At 41.9% G+C, this 24756-nt stretch overlaps 2 protein-coding genes across 9 annotated transcripts in view; one reads left to right on the forward strand and one right to left on the reverse strand.

Moving 5' to 3' along the window:
* GGACT (gamma-glutamylamine cyclotransferase) overlaps nt 1-19258 on the forward strand; it is a 56057-nt gene extending 36799 nt beyond the window's left edge. For all 8 annotated transcript variants that reach the window (XM_037143366.2, XM_037143362.2, XM_037143363.2 and 5 more), the window contains one exon: nt 16554-19258. In XM_037143366.2, coding sequence (XP_036999261.2) covers nt 16568-17038 — 471 coding nt within the window. In that variant the 5' untranslated portion in view covers nt 16554-16567 and the 3' untranslated portion in view covers nt 17039-19258. The remainder of the gene's footprint in view (nt 1-16553) is intronic.
* Nucleotides 18996-24756, reverse strand: part of PCCA (propionyl-CoA carboxylase subunit alpha) — a 526460-nt gene continuing 520699 nt past the window's right edge. Inside the window, exons 23-24 of the mRNA XM_037143368.2 lie at nt 21919-21996; nt 18996-19340 (exon numbers count right to left, since the gene is read on the reverse strand). Of these exons, the coding sequence (XP_036999263.2) occupies nt 19272-19340; nt 21919-21996 (147 nt within the window). The 3' untranslated portion in view covers nt 18996-19271. The remainder of the gene's footprint in view (nt 19341-21918; nt 21997-24756) is intronic.

Genomic DNA, 24756 nt, shown 5'->3' on the forward strand with positions numbered 1-24756 from the left:
GCATGGCAGAAGAGGACAGGGTGGAAGACATAGTAATATATGAGCCTCAGAAGTTAGCATCCCCTTCTGTAGTAGCAGTGCCACCCTGTATAGCCTAGCCTAGGGACACTCTAATCAGGAGGGTCCTGATGTGCTCCTGGTGTAAACCACAGGCACATTTAGAGTTAGCCTGGCTTTAGTTCTGAGAGAATCTGACCAATATAGTAGATTTTCCACATGTTCTGTTGGTTGTGGCACTCATAGTGGCCGTTGAAAACTGGGTGAATATGACAGACAAGGAACAGGATTATAGAGAGATATGGACCTCAAAAAGGAAAAAATAGAGACTTCCGCCAAGATGGAGGCATAGGTGGAGATGCCGTGCTTTCTCACACAACCAAGTTTAGAGACAACAAAATATTACCAACAGAAAACACAGCCAGAACACAGAAAATTGAACTTTTTGGAAGTCTGATAACAACGAATTCTTCAGCCTGACCGGTAAGAGGGGCGAAGCCAGCAGCTGGTGGAGCGGGGTTGCATAGGAAAACTCCGTTAGATGGACTCAGGTGCACGGATCCCAAGCATGGGGTTGCAACAGGTGGACCCAGTGAGCGACCCAGTGAACATCCAATGGACCCAGCGAGGGCGCAGGGCGGCGGGTTGACTATGGTGGCGCATTCCTGCACAGATAGACCAGCAAGGGAGTGGGCAGTGAGCTGGGACCGAGCAGGCCCCAGCGGCGGGAAGCAGCAGAGGGGGCCGCCATATCCCCGCTCTGACCCTGCCCCCACATAGTGTCACAACCCAGCGACCTGAGCAGCCCTGCTCTGGTGAACTCCTAAGGCTCCGCTCCTCATACTTAATGGGCGTGAACAGACCAAAAATGGCTCAAGAAGATCTCAAAGCCCCAGAGACAATAAATCTAAGCAACGAAGAAATAGCCAAACTTTCAGATGCACAGTTCAAAACACTGGTGATCAGGATGCTCACAGAACTGGTTGATTTTAGTCACAAATTAGAGAAACATATGAAGGCTAAACTAATTGAAATGAATGGAAATGCACAGGAAAACAATAGTGATGAAAAGGAAACTGGGACTCAAATCAAGGGAGTGAACCAGAAGGAAGGAAAAAATGACCAAACAGGAAAATACGAAGAAACAAGGATTCAAAAAAATGAGGAGAGACTTAGGCACCCCCAGGACATCTTTAAACGCTCCAACATCCGAATTATAGGGGTACCAGAGGGGGAAAGGAAAAGCCACCAGTGGAAAACTTATTTGAACAAATAATAAAGGAGAATTTCCCCAATCTGGCAAAGGAAATAGACTTCCAGGAAATCCAGGAAGCTCAGAGAGTCCCAAAGAAGGTGGACCCAAGAAGGAACACACCAAGGCACATCATCATTACATTAGCCAAGATTAAAATGAAGGAGAGAATCCTAGAAGCAGCAAGAGATAAGGGGACAGTCACTTACAAAGGAGTTCCCATCAGACTGTCAGCTGATTTCTCAAAAGAGACCTTAAAGGCAAGAAGGGGCTGGAAAGAGGTATTCCAATTCATGAAATCCAAAGACCTACATCCAAGATTACTCTGTCCAGCAAAACTTTCATTTAGAATGGAAGGACAGAAAAAGTGCTTCTCAGATAAGATCAAATTCAAGGAGTTCATCATCACCAAGCCCTTATTATATGAAATGTTAAAGGGACTTATCTAAGAAAAAGAAGATTAAAAATATGAACAGTGAAAGGACAGCAAACTCACAGTTATTAACAACCACACCTAAAACAAAAGCAAACTAAAGGACAGCTAGATCAGGAGCGGAAACATAGAAATGAAGATCTCATGGAGGGTTAGCAACAGGGGAGTGGGAGAAGGAGAAGGGGGGAGAAGGTGCAGAAAATAAGTAGCATAGATGGTAGGTAGAAAATAGATAGGGGGAGGGCAAGAACAGTATGGGATATACAGAATCTAGAGAACTTGAGACACATGGTCATAAACTAAAGGGGGGGAATAGTGGGGGTTGGGGATGCAGGGTGGAGGGTAGTGAAGGGGGGAATAGAACAATTGTAATGGCATAATCAATAAAATAAAAATTTTTAAAAAGAGGAAAAAATAAACTACACCCAAAGCTAGCAGAGGAAGAAAATAATAAATATCAGAGCAGAGATGAACAGTAGAGAAAATCAACAAAATCAAGATTTGGTTCTTTGAAAATATCAACAAAATTAGCAAACTTTTAACTAGATTAACCTAGATAAAAATAGAGAAGATATAAATAACTAAAATCAGAAATAAAATTAGGGAATTACAGTCCATTTTATAGAAATAAAAAGATTATAATAGAGTACAATGAAAAACTGAATGCCAAAAAATTGGATAATCTAGATGAAAGAGATACATTTCTATAAACACACAAACTACCAAGACTGAATCATTTTGTAATAGAAAATCAAAACACACCTATAACTAGTAAGGAGATTGATTCAGTAATCCAAAACCTCCCAAGGCAGAAAGCCCCAGAATCAAATGGCTTCACTGGTGGATTCTACCAAACACGTAAAGAGAACACCAGTCCTCTTCAAGTTCTTCCCAAAAAATAGAAGAGGAGGGAGTACTTCCAAATTTATTAAATGAAGTCAGCATTATCCTGATACCAAAACCCAACAAATGCACTATAAGAAAACTATGCACTCATATCCCTGATGAAGATTGATGCAAATATTCTAAACAAAATACTAGCAACAGAATTTAACAACACATTAAAAGGATTATATACCATGACCAGTAGGATTAATTCCTGGAATGCAAGGATGGTTCAAAATAGGAAAATTGATATAATATACTGCATTCACAGAACAAGGTTAAAAAACAAACAAACAATCACAGTAGATACAGAAAAAACATATGACAAATTCAACACCATTTCATGCTAAAAACACTTAAACTAAGCCATATGGAAAAAGCCCACAGCTAACAACCTACTCCACAGTGAGAGAAAAACTTTTCTTGTAAGATCAAGAATAAGACAAGAATGTTTGCTTTTACCACTTTTATCCAACATAGTACTAGAAGTCATACCTGGAAAATCAGGCAAGAAAAGGAATAAAAGACATCCAAATTGGAAAGGAAGAAGTGAAATGATCTCTGTTCACACAATCTCACATGCAGATTGAGACCCTAGCATTTCCATAAATAAGCTATTAGAACTAACAAATGAATTTAGCAAAGTTGCAGGATACAAAATCAGTGCACAAAAAATCAGTAGCATTTCTATATGTTAATAATGAACAATCTGAAAAAACAAAATGTTTAGGAGTAAACTTAACCAAGGAGATAAAAGACTCATTTTTATACCCTAAAAATTTATAACACATTGCTGAAAGAAATTAAATAAATGGAATGGCATCTCATGACTTGGCATCTCAAGAAGACTTACTATCGATTCTTATCAAAATTCTCAACTGCACTTATTATTATTTCTTTTGGCACAAATAGAAAAATCCATCCTGAAGTTCAAATGACCCAAATAAACAAAGCAGTCTTGAAAATGAATAGCAAAGTTGGACATCTCATACTTCCTAATTTCAAAACTTATCACAAAACTACAGCAACTGAAACAATGAAATACTGACCTAAAGACAAATATAAACTAATAGAAGACAGCCCAGAAATAAACTCTTAGAAAACTGTCAAATGATTTTTGATTAAGGTGCCAAGACCAATGGGGAAAAGACAGTCTTTTCAATAATGGAGAAACTGGATATCTACATGCAAATGAATGAAGTTGGACCCTTACATTATATCTTATAAAAATTATCTCAAAGTGGATCAAAGAGCTAAATCTAAGAGGTAAACTATAAAGCTTAGGAAAAAACATAGGACAAAAGCTTCATGACATTGGATTTAGCAATGATTTTTTTAGATATGATACCAAAACTATAGGCAACAAGTTAAAAATAAATCAGATGACATTAAAATTAAAAATTTCCATGCATCAAATGATATAAATCAACAGTAAAATAGCGACCTATGGAATGGGAAAAAAACACTTGCAAATCATATCTGATAAGTGGTTAATATATAGAAGATAGAGAAAACACCTAAAACTCAAAAGTGAAAAATAATCTAATTAAAAATAGGCAAAGAGCCCTGGCTGGTGTAGCTCAGTGGATTGACACAGGCCTGTGAAGCAAAGGGTCGCCAGTTTGATTCCCAATCAGGGCACATGCCTAGGTTGCAGGCCAGGTCCCCAATAGGGGACATATGAGAGGCAACACACATTGATGTTTCTCTCCCACTCTCTCCTTTCCATCCCCTCTCTCTAAAAATAAATAAAATATTTTTTAAAAATAAAAATGGACAAAGAACTTGAATAGACACTTCTTTAAGATAGATATACAAATGGTCAAAAAAGCACATGAAAAGATACTCAACACCACTAATCATTATGGAAATGCAAAGCAAAACCATAATGAGGTGCTACCACCCCACACCACTGAGGATGGCCATTATCTTATCAAAAAAAAGTAAGACAAAAAATAGAAAATAAGTGCTGGCAAGGATGTGGAGAAATTGGGATCCTATGCACTGTAGGTAGGACTATAAAATGGTGCTGCCACTATGGAAAACAGTATAGACATTCCTCAAAAACTTAAACATAGAAATACCATATGATCTAGCATTACCCAAAAGAATTGAAAGCAGGGGCTTAAAGATGTATTTGTACACTCATGTTCATAGCAGCACTATTTGTAATAAGTGGAAACAATCCACATGTCCATTGATGGATGAATGAACAAAATGTGGCATATAAAAAGAGTGAAATATTATGCAGTCTTAAGTAACTTAGGAAAGAAATGCTACAACATGCATGAACCTTGAAAACATTATACTAAATGAAATAAACTAGTCACAAAAAAAGATAAATATGGAGTTCTGGCCAAGATGGAGGAGTAGATAAAAATGCTTCACTTCCTCACACAACTGAAAGGAGGATAACAACCAATTTTTAAAAAATAAACAACCAGAAGTGCCAGAGAATCAAACTACCTGGAACTCCAACAACCAAAGATTTAAAGAAACATTCATCCAGACTGGTAGGAAGGGTGGAGATGGGAAGCTGAATGGAGACGACACAAGGCAAGGCAGTGGACCACCAGGGCAAGGTAGTGCTGGCTGAATGGAAACTAAAGACTCAAAACCTTTAGCTGTAAAATAATGTGGGGGTTGCAACAGTGGGAGAAACTCCCAGTCTCACAGGAGAGCTCATTGGAAAGTGGGGCTAGGGCTGAGCAAGCAAGCAGTGTTTTTCCCTCTCTGACCTCTCCCCCACAGACAATACCACAGTACAGCAAGGAGGGTTGCCCTACCCTACTGAATACCTAAGGCTCTGCCCCCTCATAACATAACAGGTACGCCTAGACAAAGAAATACGACCCAAATGAAAGAACAGATCAAAACCCCAGAAAAAGATATAAGTGACAAGGAGATGGACAACATAGCTATCTGATGCAGAGTTCAAAACACTGGTATGTTCACAGTGGACAAACACGAGGATGTTCACAGAATTCACTGAGCTCAGTTGCAAAATGAAAGAAGAAATGAAGGCTACACAAAATTAAAGAAAGCAAAATATACAGGGAACCAACAGTGAAGGGAAAGAAACCAGGGCTCAAATCAACAATTTGGAAGAAAAGAAAAAAATAAATATCCGACTGACACAGAGCGAAGGAACAAGAATTAAAAAAAAAATGAGGAGAGTGTTAGGAATCTGTGGGACAACTTTAAGTGCTCCAGTACCCAAATCATAGGGGTGCCAAAAGGAGAAGAACAAGAGCAAGAAATTGAAAACTTATTTGAACAAATAATGAAGGAAAACTTCTCCAGTCTGGCAAAGGAAATAGACCTCCAGGAAGTCCCAGAAGCCCAGAGAGTCCCAAAGAAGTTGGACCCAAGGAGGAACACACCAAGGCACATCATTTTGTTACCTAAGATTAAAGATAAAGAGAATCTTAAAAGCAACAAGAGGAAAGGGGACAGTTATCTACAAAGGAGTTTCCATGAGACTGTCAGCTGATTTCTCAAAATCAAAAGAAACCTTTCAGGCAAGAAGGGGCTGGAAAGAAGTATTTGAAGTCATGAAAGGCAAGGACCTACATCCAAGATTACTCTATTCAGCAAAGCTATCAGAATAGAAGGACAGATAAAGTGCTTCCCAGATAAAGTCTAGTTAAAGGAGTTCATCATCACCAAGTCCTTATTATATGAAATGTTAAAAGCACTTACCTAAGAAAAACAAGAAGATCAAAAACTATGAACAGTAAAATGACAACAAACACAACTATCAACAATGGAACTTAAAAAACCTAAGCAAACAACCAGAACAGAAACAGAATCATAAATATGGAGATCACATGGAGGGTTATCAGTGGGGTGGGGGGAGAATGGGGGAAAAGGTACAGGGAATAAGAAGCATAACTGGTAGGTACAAAATAGACAGGAAGTGGTTAAGAATCATATAGGAAATGGAGAAGCCAAAGAACCTATATGTACAACCCATGGACATGAACTAAGGTGGGGGGAATGCTAGAGGGTGAGGGGATTGTAGGGCAGAGGGGGAGAAAGGGGAGGAAAAAAATTGAGGCAATTGTAATAGTATAATCAATAAAATATACTTAAAAAAAAGACAAATTATGATTTTACTTTTTTGAGATACCAAAGTAGTCAAACTCATAGAAACAGAAAGCAGCATGGCTGAAATTGTAACTTCCAGCATGGAATTGTAAATTCCAGCAGGGGAATTGGGGAGTTACTATTTAATGGGTATATAGTTTCAGTTTTCGAGTGAAAAGTGTTCTGAAGATGGATGTTGGTGATGGTTGTATAACAATGTGAATGAACTTAAAATTAATGAGGTTTACCCTTTAAAAAGGTTAAGATAGGTACTTCTTGTCAAGATGGTGAAGTAGGGAAATGCTGTGCTTGCCTCTTCCCATGACCACATCAAAATTACAACTACATTATAGAGCACCATTGTTGTGAACCACCTGAAGTCCCATAAACAGAAGTCCCATAACTAAGGATATAAAGAAGCAGCCTTGATGAGACTGGTAGGAGGCTTGGAGAAAAACAGTCTAGTCCCACACCCACATGTGGCAACTGAGAATCAGGAGGAATAGCTCAGCTGTAAAGGTCCCCCCTGAGGAGCGAGGGGTCTTAGTCTCAGACCCAGCTCCCCAGCCTTGAACACCAGTGCCAGGAAGAGGAATCCCCATTATTTCACAGGATTTCACAGGAATCCCCTGTGAAAACCAGCAGGGATTGTATCTGAGTGAGATTGAGGGCTGCTGGAATCTCAGGTATTTCTCTTAAGGGGCCCACACAGGGGGTCACTTTCTCCCAATACCCAGTGTGGGGGCCACTGCTCAAAAAGCACCAGGGACATATAGAGGGGAAGTGAATCAATTAATTACCTTCATAGTGAGAACTAGAGGGGCAGGACTCAGGTCAACTCTCTCCAGGAACAGAAGCACTGGCAGGCATCATTGTTCCTTTGTTGAGCCGTTTCCCCACAGAGTCTCACAGGTATAGGTGAGTACCAAATCTGAGCTTTCCCATTAACCTGGCTAACACTGTTCTCCCTTCCCTGTGATTCCCTCAGATGTGGCCCCCACATCTCATGTGCCTGGGCTGAGCTGCTTCCACAGGCTTTTCCACACAAGGGGACTTCCTTGGCATGGACTTTCCTAAACCCTTTCAAAGGTTCTTAAGCCCTGCACAAATGGTGACTAGACTCAGCTTGCATTGTAACTCCCATCAGGTGGCCCCAAGTCTGTGATAAACTGCAGCCAGTGTTGGCTTGGAATGTAGAGTAAACTAAGTATCCACAAACCCAGCACAAGTTGTGGCTGTCCTTAACTCACATTGTCGTGGTGCCTACCAAATTGCTCCAAGCCTGGCAGCTGGTTTGGGTTTGCAGCATACCATCTACCAAGTGCTTCTAAGCCCAGCACAAGTGGCAGCCAACAAGTAGCTCCCACCAGGGTGCCCCAAACAGGGCACAAGTGGAGGCTGACCTTGGCTGGCAACAGATCCCCTTCCAAGAGTGCCCAAGACCAACACAACTGGTGGCAGGTTCCAGACCACACCGGAGCACCACCCAAACACCTCCATAAATGACATACCCAAAGGGCAGGCAATTAAAAACACACTGCTATAACCATACCTTGGTATATGTAAAGTACATGGTAACAACAAATCAAAAATCTACAACAGATATACAAGAAATAAATAGAAAGGAATCTAAACATGACACTATGGAAAGTCATCAACATACAAAAGAAGACAGTAAGTGAATACAAAAGAAACAACTATAAAAACAATCAGAAGACAATAAAATGGCAGTAACTACATACCAATCAATACTTTATTTTTTAAATTTATTTAATTATTGTTCAAGTACAGTTTTCTGTTTTTTCTCTCATCCCAGCCCATCCCGCCCAGTGTTCCCCACCTCCCTCCCATTTCCACCCCCCTTAGTTGTTGTCCATGTGTCCTTTATACTAGTTCCTGTAAATACTTCCCCTTTTTCCCCCTGAAATTCCCTCCCCTCTCCCCTCTGGTCACTTTTCCCCTGTTCTCTATTTCAGTGTCTTTGTTTTTATTTCGCTTGCTTGCTTGTTTCATTGTTTAGCTTCCTGTTAAAGGTGAGCATAATACTTTCCAGTTCCATCCATGCTTTGCAAAGGGTAGGAGCTCCTTCTTTCTTTCTGCTGCATAGAATCCATTGTGTGTATGTACCATAATTTTTTGATCCATTCATTTACTGACAGGCACCTAGGTTGCTTCCAGCTCTTGGCTATTGTAAATTGTGCTGCTATGAACATTGGGGTGCATAGGTTCTTTTGAATTGGTATGTGTTGAAAGACAAATACCATATGATCTCACCAGTCAATACTTTAAATGCAAACAAACTAAATGCTCCAATCGAAAGACAAAGGGTGGCTGAATGGATAAAAAAGCAAGACCAGTACCTATACTGCCTATTAGAAACCACTTCAGATTGAAAAACACACAGACTGAAAGTAAAGGGATGGAAAAGGATGTTTCATGCAAATGGAATGATAAAAAGCTGGAGTAGCAGATGACATGATATTATATACATAGAACCCTAAAGAATCCACCAAAAAAGCTATTAAAAGTAATAAATGAATTCAGTAAAGCAGCAGTATACAAAATTAAAATTCAGAAACCAGTTGTATTTTTATACACCAGTAATGAACTATCAGCAGGAGAAATCAAGAAAGCAATCCCATTTACAATTGAAAAAAAAAACCCATCTAGGAATAAATTTAACTAAGGAAGTATAAGACCTGTACTCAGAGAAATGTAAAACATTGAAGAAATTGAAGAAGATACAAATAAGTGGAAGCCTAAACTGTGCTCATGGTGGGTAGGAAGCATTAACATTGTTAAAATGTGAAGACTAGCTAAAGCAATTCAGTGCAATTTCTATGAAAATACCAATGTCATTTTTCACAGAATTGGAGTGAATAATCCTAAATTAATATGAAATCACAAAAGACCGTGAAAAGCAATGTTGAAAACAAAGAACAAACTTGGAGGTATCAAACTACTAAACTACAAGGTTATAGTAATAAAACAGCATGGTACTGGCCTAAAAACAGACACATAGGTGAATAGAACAAAATATATAGACCAGAAATAAGCCCACGCCTATATGGAAAATTAATCTATGACAAAGGAGGCAAGAACATAATAATGGGGTGAAGACAGTCTATTGAATAAATGGTGTTGGGAAAAAATGGACAGACAGGTGCACAAAACAAAAAGAAACTATACCATCACCTTATAACACGTACAAGAATAATTTCAAAGTGGATTAGAGGCTTAAATATGACACTAGAAACCACAAAACTACTAAACAAAACATGGGCAGTAAAATCTCTGGCATTTCTCTTAGCAGTATTTTTGACCTATCTCTTTGGGCAAGGGAAACAAAAGAAAAAAATAAACAAATGGAACTACATCAAACTAAAAAGGTTTTGCATAGCAAAGGAAACCATCAACAAAATGAAATTCATTGGAAGAAGATGATTGCCAATCATACATTCAATCAGGAGTTATTCAAAATATATAAGGAACTCATACAACTTAACACCAAAAAAAAAAAAAGAAAAAAAAACAGTTTAAAAACATGGGCAGAGGACCTGAACAGACATTTCTCCAAAGAGGACATACAGATGGTCAATAGACATATGAGGCAATGCTCAACATCATTAATTAGCAGAGAAATGCAAATTAAAACCACAATAAGACATCACCCTCAAACCAGTGGCCATCATCAATAAATCAACAAACAATGTATTGGCAAAAATATGGAGAAAAGGGAACCTTCATGTGCTATTGGTGGGATTGTAAATTAGTGTAACCATTTTGGAAAACAGTATGGAATTTCCTTAAAAAAATAAAAAATAGAACTACCATATGACCCAGCAATTCCACTTCTGGGTATTTAGCTGAAGAAACCCAAAACACTAATATGAAAAAGTATGTATGCAATGTTCATTGCAGCATTATTTACAATAGCTAAGATATGGAAGCAACCTAAGTGTCCATTGATAAAATTGTGCAAATATACAATGGAATATTACACATCCATAGAAAGAATGAAATCTTGCCATTTGTGACAACATAGATGCGCCTAAAGGGTATTATGCTAAGTAAAATGTCAGACAGAATAGGATAAATATATGATTTCACTCATATGTGGACTATAAAGAACAAAAAAAACCAAGCAGAAACATATAGATACAGAGACAAATTTATGGTTACCAGGTTGGAGGAGGGTTGGAGAAAATGGGTGAAAAAGGTTGAGGAATTAAAACACATAACTTGCCAGTTATAAAAACAGTCATGAAGATGTACAGCATAGGGAATATAGTTAATAATGTTGTGATGGTTATGTATGGTGTCAGGTGGGTAGTAGACTTGTCAGGGTGATCACTTTGTAAGGTATGTATATAAATGTCTAGTCCCTGTTGTACTCATGAAACTAATATTGTACATAAACTGAAATTTTAAAAAAATCTTTAAATGGTTAAGATGGTAAATTTTATGTTTCGTCTCTTCTACCACATTTTAATATCCAATTTTTTTTTAAAGAGAAGGAATTGGTTTCTCAAATACAATTCATTCAAAACAAGTGTTAGGAAAAAAACCAAAAAGAGTATAGGGAGGTAGGATCTTTTACAAACTGTTGCTGCCCCTACAAAACCTGAGTCCTAGGCTGTATGTCACAGTTACCTCCCTTGGCCTTGGGGCCAGTTTGAAAGGCAGAGCCATGGAGGCTTTTGGAGTCCAGTGTACTTAGGTCCAGTTCCTGGTACTGTCCCACCTGAGCTCTGTGCCTGGAGCCCTCGTCTAAGCTCCCTTATTTAGTTTCCTCAGTTGCTAACTGGGGATAACATCACCTGTCTTACTGATTTTTAAAGATTTGGTTAGCTCATATTCAACAAAAGATGACATAACATTTAGCATGGCCTGCAGCACTCAGATTAAGCTCAACATAGCTGTTCAAGGGTCCCCAGAGGACCCTTCAGCACCACTGCCCTTGAACCTGGTCATAAGCTTCCCTGGGAAATGCCATCTTGCACAGGTCTCTCTGATCACTACTTGTCCTTCTACCTGAGCTCTCCCTAAGCCTGCTGTTACTCTTGGATGAAATATTTCTTTTCTGCTTTGCAGTTGAATCCCTTAGTAATGAAAACAAGCATTCTTTGCTGAGAACCTGCTCTGTCCTGGAACTCTTATGCCAAAGCTCAGGCTTTTTCCCATAAGATGGTTCTAAACCTCTTTCCATGTACAAGTCCTTACCCTGGCAGCACCCCTGCCCATCCCAAAAGGACAACACAGCACCTTATTTTAGGGAAAGGCCAGACAACCCAGCACAAACATCCTTGCTGTGGCAGGTCCCCTGTACCATGCTCTCAGCAGACTCACCCACTCAGTCCCTGTTCCATGTTTGTTTGAAGCTACCTGTTTATGAGGCAGTCTGCCTCCCTTTGACCTTCCAGAGGGAGGTCTCATTCCTTGTGTACTCTGTACTCACCACCAAGGTTTTCTTTTCCTGGAATTGCTGCCTATTTTTTTCCTTTCTGTTTGTGCCTGGCAGAGGTGAGTCCCCTTCTGCAAGCATACTCTTCCTGTTCCTCATGCTCTCTCTGTCCCCCACCTTCTGCGTGACCCTTCAGCCATCTTTATCCCCCTCTAGTACCCACAATTGCTACCTAACCAGCTTTCTCTTGGCAACCTAAAAGACACTCAAGTCAACTGTACCCTCATAAACTTTTCCCATCATCCCTCTAAGCAGGCAGCTCTTGAACCACCACCTCCTCCATTTCATATCAGGCCTCTAGAAAGACAAAGGGGGTGAGGGCTCTATGGAAGGCCTGGGTGTTAGAGTGGAGGGCTCCCTAAGAAGTAGACTCAGGAGGAGCAGGTTCCTTTATCCCTGATAATGCCCTAAATGCCAATCTAATGACCCAGAAAAGCAAAAGATAGAAGAGGACAGCAGAGCTCTAGAAGACAGAAAACAGAAATGAATGGTTACTGACTTAGCAGCCCGGAGAAACCAGAAATCCACATCCCTAAATGGTCAGAAGTTGGCAAGAAGCTTGACAACTGGTGCCCTGAATGCCAGAGAAGCTCTGGACCTGTGAGCCATAGGTGTGTAAGGACAACAGGGGCTGGTGAGGAAGAAGCTGAATGTGTACAGGGCGGAGAGACCTATCCCTCTCTGTCTAGCAGAAGACAGGTGGGGATTACTGTCCAGAGAGGCTGAGTGTGAAGCTTATTATTGGGAACTCCAGGCCCAGCAGAGGGTGGGAGTGAGGGGGCTCCCTGAAAATGCAGATCAATGCAAAGTATACATATCTACAGGTTTTGTTATCTGGGAACCCCTCAAAACCTGTCCCCAGAACCCCCACACAAGGCCTGCCAACCAGCAGGCTCCCTCGCTGCCCTCCCACAAAGCTTCAGTTTCCTATATGGTGTGTCTCACTTTTCAGTATAAAAGGTCAGGCAAGGGTTACTAAGACCTTTTAGAAATGTTTTTAAAGAAACACAGAACAAAGAGGAGTTGAGGAGAAACAGAGGCACCACATGCAAAGATGAAAACTTAAAGAACAACTAAACTCATGATAACATCTTCCCAACGATGATGAGAGATCATACCATGCTGTGGACAAACAGGATGCTAATGAAATGAGAACAAGAAAAAGACCTCATAAATAAATATGACAAAATATTTAAAAATTGAGAAGAATTGGAAGATATAGTAGAATATAAATAGTACACTGGAAGATGAATCCAGATATGTAACATCTGAGTACTAGAGATCCAGAAAAAGAACAAGAAGGAAGGCTAGGGAAGAAAATTCCCCACCATCCAAGATAATGAGTTTTCAGATGGAAATTTCTGGCACAATGAATGAAAAGAAAAAAAAATACATGAAGGTACATCATTTAAGAATCTCGGAATCCAAGGGAGAAAGGCTTGAGTATCCAGAGAGAAAAGCTTGAGTCCTGTACAAAGAACTGGATCCCAGTATCACTGAACTTCTCAGCAAGAACTTGAGGAATTAGAAGGCAAAGAAGAAACTCCCTTTAAAGTTCTTAAGTTAATTATTTCTAGAATTCTCTACCCAACCATACTGTTAATGAAGGGTGTGAAAGAATAAGCTTCAGTGAAATGAAGAGAGTCAACCAAGAGGAGGCCATGGGACCCAGGGACAGGGCTCAGGGAAACCTCAGTTGGCCAGGGACATCCCCAGTGGCAGCAATATCCAGGCCGAAACAGGACAGCTTCCAGGAGTCAAGTCTCCAGGGAAAAATGAAACCAATGGGTAGTCAAGGCTGAAAGGATTCTTATAGTGCTTTCAGAAAATGTGAGGCTGAATTATTGTCAGAGAAACTTGAGTGAAGAGCAGGGGCAAAAAAAGGTGAAGCTGATTTTCCAAGAAAAACAAAACATTGTCCAAGAAAGAAATAAAATCCTAGTATACTATGTGCCTTATCTGAGAGCAGCAGTGTTTATATAGTTCTAATGCTGAATGTGAATTTGACCCAAATCATGATGCGAGTCTGTTGGAGGAATATGGGGCAGGGACAACACATGTGTTGGGGCCATAGACCACTTCTACAGCAGTTGTTACTCTGCAGACTGGGAACACAGGCTTACCACATGCACAGGATGCCCATGTGTTTCAGGACATGCAGCCATCACAACAGCCCTCTGAAGCCAGTTGATGTTAGTCCTTGTACAGTTGTGGAAGCCTAGGTACAGAAACATAAAGTGGTTTGCCTACAGTCACAGTTAAAAACTGGTAGAGCCAGGCTTCCAAACCCAGGCAAGTTGGTTCTAGAGCCTCTGCTTTAAATTCCTATGCTCACCTGCTTTGGGGGTACAAAGGCAAGACATGATTTAAAATGTCAAGAAATAGTATAAATAACCAACAATATGGAGACAAATACCAAATGCAATAGTTAAAAAGCTTAGAAGTGTTTCCTCAAAGGAGTGGGAAAGGGTAGGGAATTTCATTTTTATTGTAAAGCTTTTTACCTTTACAGTATAGACATGTTACTTTTAAAAATCTGATGAAAGAGGGGAAAAGCTGATGAGAAAGGTGCGTCTCCAGTTGTGACTGGTTTTGCCTTAGTCATCCTCACCAACCTGAAACTCGGCTCTGTAGGACTAGATGGTGTCCAAGTTCTCTTCCGGCTCTTCATATTCTGGCAGTGATCAAAATAAGCAGTGATTTGGGCAACACGTGTTGCAAAGAGACCCAATCAGGGTGACATGATAGTATTGAAGGAATGAGTAGGTGCTGCTGCTTCAGGCCAGCCATTTAGGGAGGTATCTAAAGGGGCAGAAACTGAGTGGGCGAGGGAGTAGTGACTGTGAAAGCCCCAGAGTGGGCAAGTATCATTTCACTGGTGGCCAGAGGGAGATGAGGTGCAACAAGCTAGCTGGCACCAACATGTGAAGTCATGCAGTTTGTAGCCAATATGGACTGGGTCTACGATGGCAACAGGCTGGAGGGAATGGAGAAGCAGACCTTTTAGGGGGTGGGGGACAGTCCTTGGTTGAAGGTGGTAGTGAAGAGGGTAAGAAAACTGCAGGTCCTAAGTACATCCTGAAGGAGTTGACAGATCGAGCTATAAGACAGGCTACAAGTGTGGGGGACAGAAATCAGGAATAGCTCCTTCCAAACACCTGGTCCACAGGGCTGCTGTGTACTCTGATCCAAATCTCTCCTCCTACCTTTACCAGAACAACCAGAACCGGAGCTCCCACCACGTCCTTATCCTGCTCAAGGTGCCCCAGTGTTATCAGATGCCAGAGTGCATGTGTCTGACAGCCTTGTGGTTTTTTTTCCCCCCCAGGGCCAAGCCTTTCCAAGTACAATTTGCCTGTAATCCATGGAACTCTTGACGTTCCACAGGCTAGTGACTGAGACCAAGGCAGCGGGGGAGTCCTGTTGGACTGCCCACCCTCCTTAAGTGCCCTGAAGAGGTGAGGCAAGGCTGGGATGAGATTCCCCAGACCAGCCCTTGTTGGCTGAGAAGAAAGTAGAAAACCTGTGAACTAAGTATTTCTCCAAGGGCCACTTGATCATGTGGTTAATGTCCAGGGGGTGTCACCCTCCAGGTGTTTCTGGCTGGTTGTAGGCTGCTGCTGGCAGATGGATGCACCTTTTGTTTTGCTGCACAGGGTGTCTCATTTCCAAAGCCTGCCATATTACATAGTGTTGGGCAAGCAGGGCAGTGAAATGCCAGGCTTTGAAGAGGGACCCACCCCTGATCAACTATAAGTTCCATCGCTGTTTGAGTCACTTTTACATAAATCACTTTTGTCAATTACATAACAATCTGTTGCCCAGACCCTGGCAAGCAGTAAATATTTACCTTCACATTGGAGCCAAGGTCGCTGTGGTAAATCACAGTGAGTCACAGGAAAGCCTCATTACCCTCTAGGACCTTGAAAAAGGAACACTGAAAAGTGCTATTATTAAAGGTTTGCTGGGTCACACTGTCAGAACTAGGATGTAAATTTAGTACTGAAACCTGAATTATCTCTTGTCGCCCATTACAAATGACTTTTTTATACACGCACATTTATATTTGCTTATCATTCTATTTTTGTACAATAAATATTTATTATGTAATTTTTTAAGTCCTTTTAAAAAGATTGAAACCTGCTTTGAAAAACAGTTCTCCATCTGGCAAGTATATTCTCAATTGAGCACCTTTCCTCCGAAAGTGATTATAAAGGGTGGGTGGTATTTCCTGGAACCTCAGACCCCACCGCATGTTAGTGAAGAGCAGTGCTGGGTTGTGCTGGGGGTTAGCAGCAGCTGCTTGAGCATGAAACTGAAAGATTTACTCTCTGGTCCTTCCCAGACAAGGTCCCAACTCCAACTGAGACCAGACCTCTTACCTGTTTCTGTAGCACGTAGATCTACCAATCTGCTTCCTTTCTCCTTTGCAGCATCTCTGGACGACATGGCCGATGTATTTGTGTACGGAACCCTGAAGCGAGGCCAGCCCAATCATAATGTCCTGCTGGATGGCACTAACGGCCGCGCAACCTTCCAGGGCCGAGGCCACACGGTGGAGCCTTACCCCTTAGTGATTGCTGGAGAACATAACATTCCTCATCTGCTGAACCTTCCCGGGCATGGCCACTGCGTGGTTGGGGAGATCTATAGTGTGGACAAGCAGATGCTGCACTTTCTTGATGAGTTTGAAGGCTGCCCAGACACTTATCAACGCACCCAGGTGAGGATTGCGGTGCTGGAGTGGGAAGGCATGCACAGCGCCCCTAAGGAGTCTCCAGCTGCTAAAAGGACCCTGCAGTGCTTTGTGTACAGCACAGCCACCTACCCACCAGAGTGGGTCCACCTCCCATACCACAACAGTTACGACTCTCAGGGGACACACGGGCTTCGCTATAATCCACGGGAAAACAGATAGAAATTCGAGGAACGCTCAGCAGCCAAAGAAAAGACACAGCCCTGATGGTTATGAGATTACCTCAGCTTGGTCTGCACTTACTGAATGAAAAAAGCATTATAATTCTCTTTGAAACAAATATGTGTAAAAACTCTATCTGTGGAAAAAGAAATGATCTCTTTTTTAGTGACAGCCAGTTTCCCAGATAATTTTGACATACTGATAACAACATTGTGCCCGAAATCTCTCTTATCAGATACTGCTTTATTGCTCGATGCCTAAAGAGCACCATGGGTTTGAATGGATTGGATAAGAAAAATTTAGGGTTTTAATTCCCCTAAATGACATTTCAAGAACTCATGTGTTATCATAGTTTTCTTTCTTTTTTTGCTTTGCTAAAATCTGAAGAAAACATTTCAAATGAATGTAAAGAGTTTGTGTTGCAGATAGATCTTAGCAGCCCTACTCTTTTTTTATTGGTGCTACAGGTCAGAGTCAGTAAATTTTTTACTCTGATCTTGGATGTCTCAATGTAATAAAAGAAACTCAAGAAAAATATGATGTATTTTAGAGTAGTTTTGGAATAGATATAACATTGTTCTTCACAGTTTTCAGATCAAGCTTATTAAAAAAGAGATTATTAAAGATAATAATTTAAAATTAAGCTAGATATTTTAGTAAGTCAAATAAAGTGTTGATGCTATTTTGGGCCCTTTTCCTGGGCCAGTGTATTTGGTAGAATGCTTTTTTCGTTCTAATTTAGCAAAATAATGAGCGCTTACTTGCTGGCAGACACAGTTGATTTCAGATAGAAGAAGCTCACCCAAGCCCAGAGCCCAGCAAGGCACTGTCCCTCCTTCCCAAAGGGAGTGGCATTTGGGGTGACCTTTTTGGAGACAACCAGCGCATTAGTATTTTGTTCTTCAGGCCTGACAGAAAGCTTAGCTTCCTTATACAAACAGCACTGAAAATAATTTTAGTCTAAAAAATAATAATTTTAGCAAGGCACAAAGAACCAATTACTACCCACTTCCATCTGATGATCTGTCAGTGTAGATTCAAGTCAGTGCATGACTGCCTCTGCTTATTTACTAGCAAAGTATGAAATGTATTCTAGGAATTTCAGAACCAAATGAAAATGCAGCTGCTGATCCTTGGTAACCTCATTCTCCACTGGGAGCACTCACTTACTCTCTTCAGCTTAATAGTAGACTGTGATCACTAACTGTATCTAGTACAAAAAAACATCATTATTTTAGCCCTTTTTTTTTTTTTAAAGAAGATCGTCTTTTTTTAAAGATTTTATTTATTTTAGAGGGGAAGGAAAGAGGGAGAGAAATATCAATCTATGGTTGTATCAGTGTATGGTTGCCTCCCATGTGTCCCCTGCTGGGAACTGGCCTGCAACCCAGGCATGTGCCCTGATTGGGAATCGAACCATGATCCTTTGGTTCGCAGGCCTGCTCTCAATCCACTGAGCTACACCAGCCAGGACTTAACCCTTTTGTCTTAATTGGAAACTTGCTTCACAAACATACAAGGCAAGGATGGGTATCAGCTGATGAGCTTGTAGCAGCCTCACCCACTACAATTGGGGTGAGGGAGTCCTGTGGGATGGGAAAGAGGGGATCATGTGAGTCATCTCTCCCTAAGGTGACACCGTCCAGGGATCCAACAGATCCATTCTTACCCATTTGAGCCACAGAGGAAGGATTTCCAAAATCATCTGTGTTATATGGACTTAAGAAGTAACTAATAACCACAAACAGGAGTTAGGTGTCAACCAGGATGAAGTAGGTAATCAGATTATGAGGTAGCAAATGCTAATTTAATAAAACTGAAGGCAAAGAGCTGGGATTTATATAAAATTTTTCAAGGATTACAGTGAAATGCTATTATGTAAAGTCTACTGGCAAAGCCCATAGCCTCTGAGGTACATTGTCTTCATTCAAAAAAGAAAAAAAAGGGCAAACTAATATTTAGACAAATGCTCAGTTTTATTGATTTAACTTTGACACTAGGAAATCTCACAGCAGAAGTACAAATCATATGTACAAGTATTTATATCAATAAAAATTTCCATTGGTGATTTTTTGGCAGAATGTTGGTTTTGACTATATATGGAATAAATATGACCATGTAAAATCTGCTGCACAGGGGTGTTCCTGCAAAATGCTTGGATAAATTGAGTGTGAAAGAATAATAATACAAATGACTAATAAAACTGGGTGATGACTGAAAGGCTATAAATACTTCATTGCAGTTCCATGAGCAGATCTCCTTCTCCAACTGTGTCCCCAGCTTTACAATGCACCGATTTCACCTTGAATTAAAAACGGGGGGGAGGGGAAGTAAGAATTATTAACTAGAACAGGAGGGAGCAATCTCGTCATCTGTTTCTGGAAGTGAAGAGACAGCCTGGCAGGCTCTGGAGCACAGGTAGAGCACTTGGCTTGCACAGAGGGGACCTCATGCACAGGGGATGTCCTCGTGCAGGGCTGTGACTCAGCATCGTCCCCACTCCCGTCCTTGTCCTAAAAGTCACTGGTGGAAGGCAATTTCTGCTGGCCGGCCCTTGCACTGGGCACACACAGGGGTCAAGGGCAGCATCCTAAGAGCCAGTGTTGGTCCTGGATAAGCTCACAGTACCCAGCCTGCCCAATCTCTGTGGTTTTAGGTTGAAAAAATGTTCTCTGAGAGTTAATGGAATGCTTAGTGTAAAAAAACCCCAAAACAAAACACACTTATACAAGAGTCAAAGCAGGTACTAATTAATAAGAGAAACACCCTAGCCTGATTGTAAACATCCTTCTCAAGGGAAATTTAAATACTCAGAAGCTGCATGGCTGCACAGATAGTACTTTGTGGCGTGATGTGGAACAAGGACTAAGCTCCTGTGATGTTGCTATTGTGCCCTTTCATTCTATTCCTCTCTCCCAGTTTTAATCAGGTTTGTTTTCCCAAATTGTGTTCAAATTTAAAATAAGTGGGTAGGGGGTTAGAACGGGGAAGAGATAGTCATTTGACATCTTGGGGTTTCTTGCTTAAGTGAGAAAATGAGCAATGGGTTTGAATTAGTAAGTAGAAAAGAGGAACAATGGCAGCAACAGCAGGTTTGGTGCCCTGGCCTGTGTTCCTGCAGCTCCACTATCAGCCAGAGGACTCGAAGGGCCTTCCCCTTGAATTCCAGCCCAGGTTCTCTCAGGTCGATGCGAACCTGTGCAAAGAGTAGTTCAAAGGTCTTGTTCAGCAGGTGCTATTTGCACTGAAGTGGCTGCTTTTTATGATCTGAAGCCTCTGTGTGTATATAGGATGTATTTTTCATGATGCTGTGATTACATTGTGAACCTTTTCCTCCCTAATGGGAGGAAACATGGCCCTCCCAGATAAGAACCACCAGCCCCTCAGGTCCCCAGGGCCTGGTCCTCTGGGCTGGGGCTCTGGCCATTCCTGGTACACCCTGCTGGCCAGTAGGAGGAAATAGGATGAGCAGAGAGGACTACTCCAGGTAATAGGGGGTCAGGCCACAGTACAGATTTACTCAGAGTACATTAACACCCCGAAGGCAGTTCTGGGCTCCTGATGACCAGGGAGCAGCTAATCCTTCGCTGTGAAACCCAGGCCATGAGGACATAAAACACACTGACCTACACGGGCCCCCTGCTCCTTAAGAGAGCTATGCCAGTTCATTTTTGCGTTAAGTACCTCAGTCTAGCAATACAGGCCTTTGACATACATCTGACATATATTCCGCATGCCCTCAAATGAAGCCAAATTATGAATGGAACACTCATGACGCTAATGTAGTGTCAGTGTTAAAAATAAGGAACAAATTAACACTTTTACAAGAGCAGAAGCCAACATTTTCTTGTTCATCTTATAAAAAGTAATCATGTAGAAAGCAAACTCCTAAAAATACCTACAGCCCTTGCACTTGTCCTCTTCCAAACCCATGGAGACTGGATACAGCTGTCTGCAGCCCCTCTCCAGCTTGACCTTCATCCTCCCAGCTTGAACTGGACTGAGTATCCCCCTCAGCATGTTCTCTGAGAATCAGTCTCATTTCTTTTTGGGGGTGACTGAAGCTGTGTCTCTCTGATGCATATTTCACTGAGAACTGATTGTACCTCTCTGCCAGGGCATACATCATTTCCAAGGTTCAATCTCACTTTCCCAATCTGGCCTCGGTGTGGGACGTGGCCAGCCTGTGCTGCTTTCCTCACTCCGCCCTGCCTCGCCTTACTCCAGACTTTTAAACCAAAAAGTCCTTCAGGAAAGGGTCATTCTGCTACAAATGGTCTCTTTTTTTTTTGTTGCAAAAGGATAATGGAGTTATGGCTTTAAAGGATTTTTCTGTTTTCTTCAAGGAGAAAATACATTTAAGAAGTTTTAATAAATTTCAGTACTAATACATCATCTTTTTTTCTCCCTAAATCATTAAGTCCCACATGTGTTTGTGGGGCTTTCAGCTCCTCTTGATCTAAAATTGAACTGTTCTCTTTGTGGAGAAATTATCTTGAAGAGTTACATTAATTTTTGCAATCTCTAAAACCATTGCCTGCTGTGTCACCTAAGTCTCAGATAACTAACTGCCTCTAAGACAGATGTAAACATTAAAAATTAAAGACCTCTTAATTTGAAAGCCATTAAGGTAAAGAACAATTATTCTTTCACTACCTGACTATAGAGAGTCTTTTGGAAAGCCTCCTGTGCATGAGGCGGGGCACACCAGTGTGGGGTGAAAAGAGCTCCCAATCTTCCTGTCCCCATCTGCAGGAGGGAGAGGTAGGAGGAGATCATGTCTATGACCCTTTTTAGGTCTAACCATCTGAGATTCAAAGGTGGAAATTCTGCTTCCTGCCACAGAGCTGGCATGGGCTGGTGGGAACTTAGGGACGTACCTTGCCAGTTTTCCCAGCTGTCATACTGTTCTGCATTTTCATGGCTTCAATCACACAAATTTCCTGACCTTCTGCTACCTGGAAAATGAATAAAAATGGACAGAAGTTTTACCATCACTCCAATTTTACAACAATGCTGAAGAGTAAAGCCGCTAAGAGATTCTTTGTCAAAGATGTTGAAATTTGATCCAAACAGCAGCAACAACCTCTGATAGATACTTCGAACACCAAGTTCATATCTGGGGGACAGCAGAGAAAGACCATCCCCTGGGAATCTGACTCTGCCTTTGCCACAGAGATGTGGCAGAAAGGCATGCCTTCTACTTTTATGCAATTAATTGGTAAATCTCTACAGATGGAAAGATTGGTGATTTCCAAGGGCTGAGGGAAAAAGAGGAATAGATTGCTGATGGGAACATAGATTCCTTTGAGTGATTAAAATGTTCTTTGACTGCCCTGGCCAGTGTGGCTCAGTGGATTGAGTGCCAGCCTGCAAACCAAAAAATTGCTGGCTCGATTCCTTGTCAGGGCACACATGCCTGGGTTGCAGGCCAGGCCCCCAGTTGGGGACATGCAGAAAAAGCAACCGATTGATGTTTCTCTCACATACTGATATTTCTTTCTCCCTCCTTTCCAAAGCATTATGCTGAGTGAAATAGGCCAGGCATTGAAGGACAAATACCATATGATCTCACCTTTGACAGGAAGCTAAAGAATAAAACAAACAAGCAAACAGAATAAAAACAAAGACACTGAAATAGAGAACAAGTGGGCAGCGACCAGAGGGGAGAGGGAAGGGAACTTAAGGGGAAAAAGGGGGAGGGATTTTGAGGAACAAGTATGAATGACACAGAGATGAGGACTGGGGGGGGAATGGGAGAGAGGGGGGAGACCGGGGGGGGGGGTGGGATGGGAGAAATAGATAAAAAAAATGTACTTGAAAAGTAACTAAATAAAATTTAATATTAAAAAAAATCTTTCAAAAATTAAAATGTTCTAAGATTGACTGATGACGGTTGCACAATTCTGTGAATAGACTAAAACAACCGAAGTATACACTTTAAAGGAATGACTTGTATATGAATTTTATCTCAGTAAAACTGTTACCAAAAAATGGAGTTTCTATCTTCAGCGCTGGGGAACTGGGGACAACAGCCAAACATCCGGGCCAGGCAGACCACTATTCCAAACCTCCACTGCAGGCAATGATTTCTGGAGCTGTGCCCATGCCTTGCAAGGACACTGGGAGCTACCACAGGCTTGGGCTCAAGCTTGGTATTCAGATGTTTGCCTGTTGTTATGGGTGAAGTCCAGGTGGAGCAGGATATAAACCTCTTGGGGCTAAACGTGGGCCTTCCACCTAGGATTCAGCTGTGACTAAAAGCCAATCTATTTATTCTTTCTGCCCTTGATGAGTAAGCATGAAAGCTGGGCTGGATTTTTCTCCTGTCTGTGAAAAAGGGCCTCTCAGTCTTTGAAATAGGAAAGTGGAATTTCCTACAGCAACCAGCTATCTGGGGTGCTGGTGGGCATCTGGTGTGGGGCTCCCGGACACGCACTCCGCTGCGGCTGTGCTTGCCCAGTGTCTCACAATGCCTGGAGAATGTTCTTTCCTGAAATCCCCACATGATCTCCAAGTCCCCCTTCCGGCCCCCTGTGAGGCACAAGCTGTCTTGCTGGCAGTCGGGACTGCCTGAGCTCTGCATTCCTTTCCTCCACTGATCAGGTGGTGGGCTGCTTTTCCTGGCACAGAAACATAGGAAGAGAGGGGATGCCAAAGCTTCAGTGCTGGCACGGAGGAGAGACTGTGCTGCAGAGCTGGGCTTGAAGCACTGTGCTTGCTGCCCTTTTTGATTCATTTTCACCTGGCATCTGCATTCCATAGAGATTAAAGAATCAACTCCTGAGGGCTGTTCCAAACTTTCTGTTCTTCAAAACTCAGAGGGAGAGAAATGAGGGCAAGTCAAAGACAATGAAGATGCACCAGTCAGGATGTCAGCAGCTACTCCCTCAAGCCCTCATTTCAGAGATATTTTTTTTCTCTCTTCAAAGGCTAGCATGGACCAGGCAAGACAGTGGAAAATTGAGTTCCCCCAGAGTAGCATCTTCCATTTAGCTCCACACGTAAAACCCTGGTGGACCCAGACCAAGGCTTCTGAGGTGGAGGCTGAGGGTCAGAGCTGACGTCGGGAAACAGCATCCCAATTGAAGGACTGGGCATTCCAGTAACAGAGCTGAGGCTTTCTGGGAAATGGATCTGAAATTCAACTATGGGAATTCCATGAAAAAGTTAGTAGTCAGCTCTCCCTCTTGGGGCTCTGGCAGCTCTTTCCTTCGCAGATGGACAAGTGCCCACTCACCATGGGGCCTGTAAGTACCTGTCTCTCACCCTCCTCAGCTGGCATCTGAGAGCCTGGGCCTGCTCAGAGCCCCAGTTTCCTCATTCCCAGCCCCATAGGCTTCTCTTGGGTGGGTGCAGCCTTGCCCTTCTGCAGGAGCTCAGCCCACTGCTTGGCATCTGCTGGCCAGAGAGCCTCTCCCTGCTTCTTCATTAAGAACTTCAAGTAAGTAAATTCACAATTAATGCAGATATGGAAAAAAAAAATGAACCAGGAAATTTCCAGTGGTCACTCTAGGTGGCCTGGGACAACCTGACAATAATGGTCTTAGGAAACTAGTGGAAGGACAGGTAGGCCTGGGCCACAGACCGGATCCAGGCTCAAGATGGCTTGCTTGAGCCTGAGGGTAGTAAAGCAAGACAAATTCATGGGGCCCACTGACAATCCTTCTTAGCTGGCCTGGCATGCTTGCAGCACTGGTGATTTGTGAAGAGTTGAC

The sequence above is a fragment of the Artibeus jamaicensis genome, unplaced genomic scaffold, assembly GCF_021234435.1.
Source record: "Artibeus jamaicensis isolate MK-2021 breed Jamaican fruit bat unplaced genomic scaffold, CSHL_Jam_final contig_1819, whole genome shotgun sequence".
Taxonomy (NCBI): domain Eukaryota; kingdom Metazoa; phylum Chordata; class Mammalia; order Chiroptera; family Phyllostomidae; genus Artibeus; species Artibeus jamaicensis.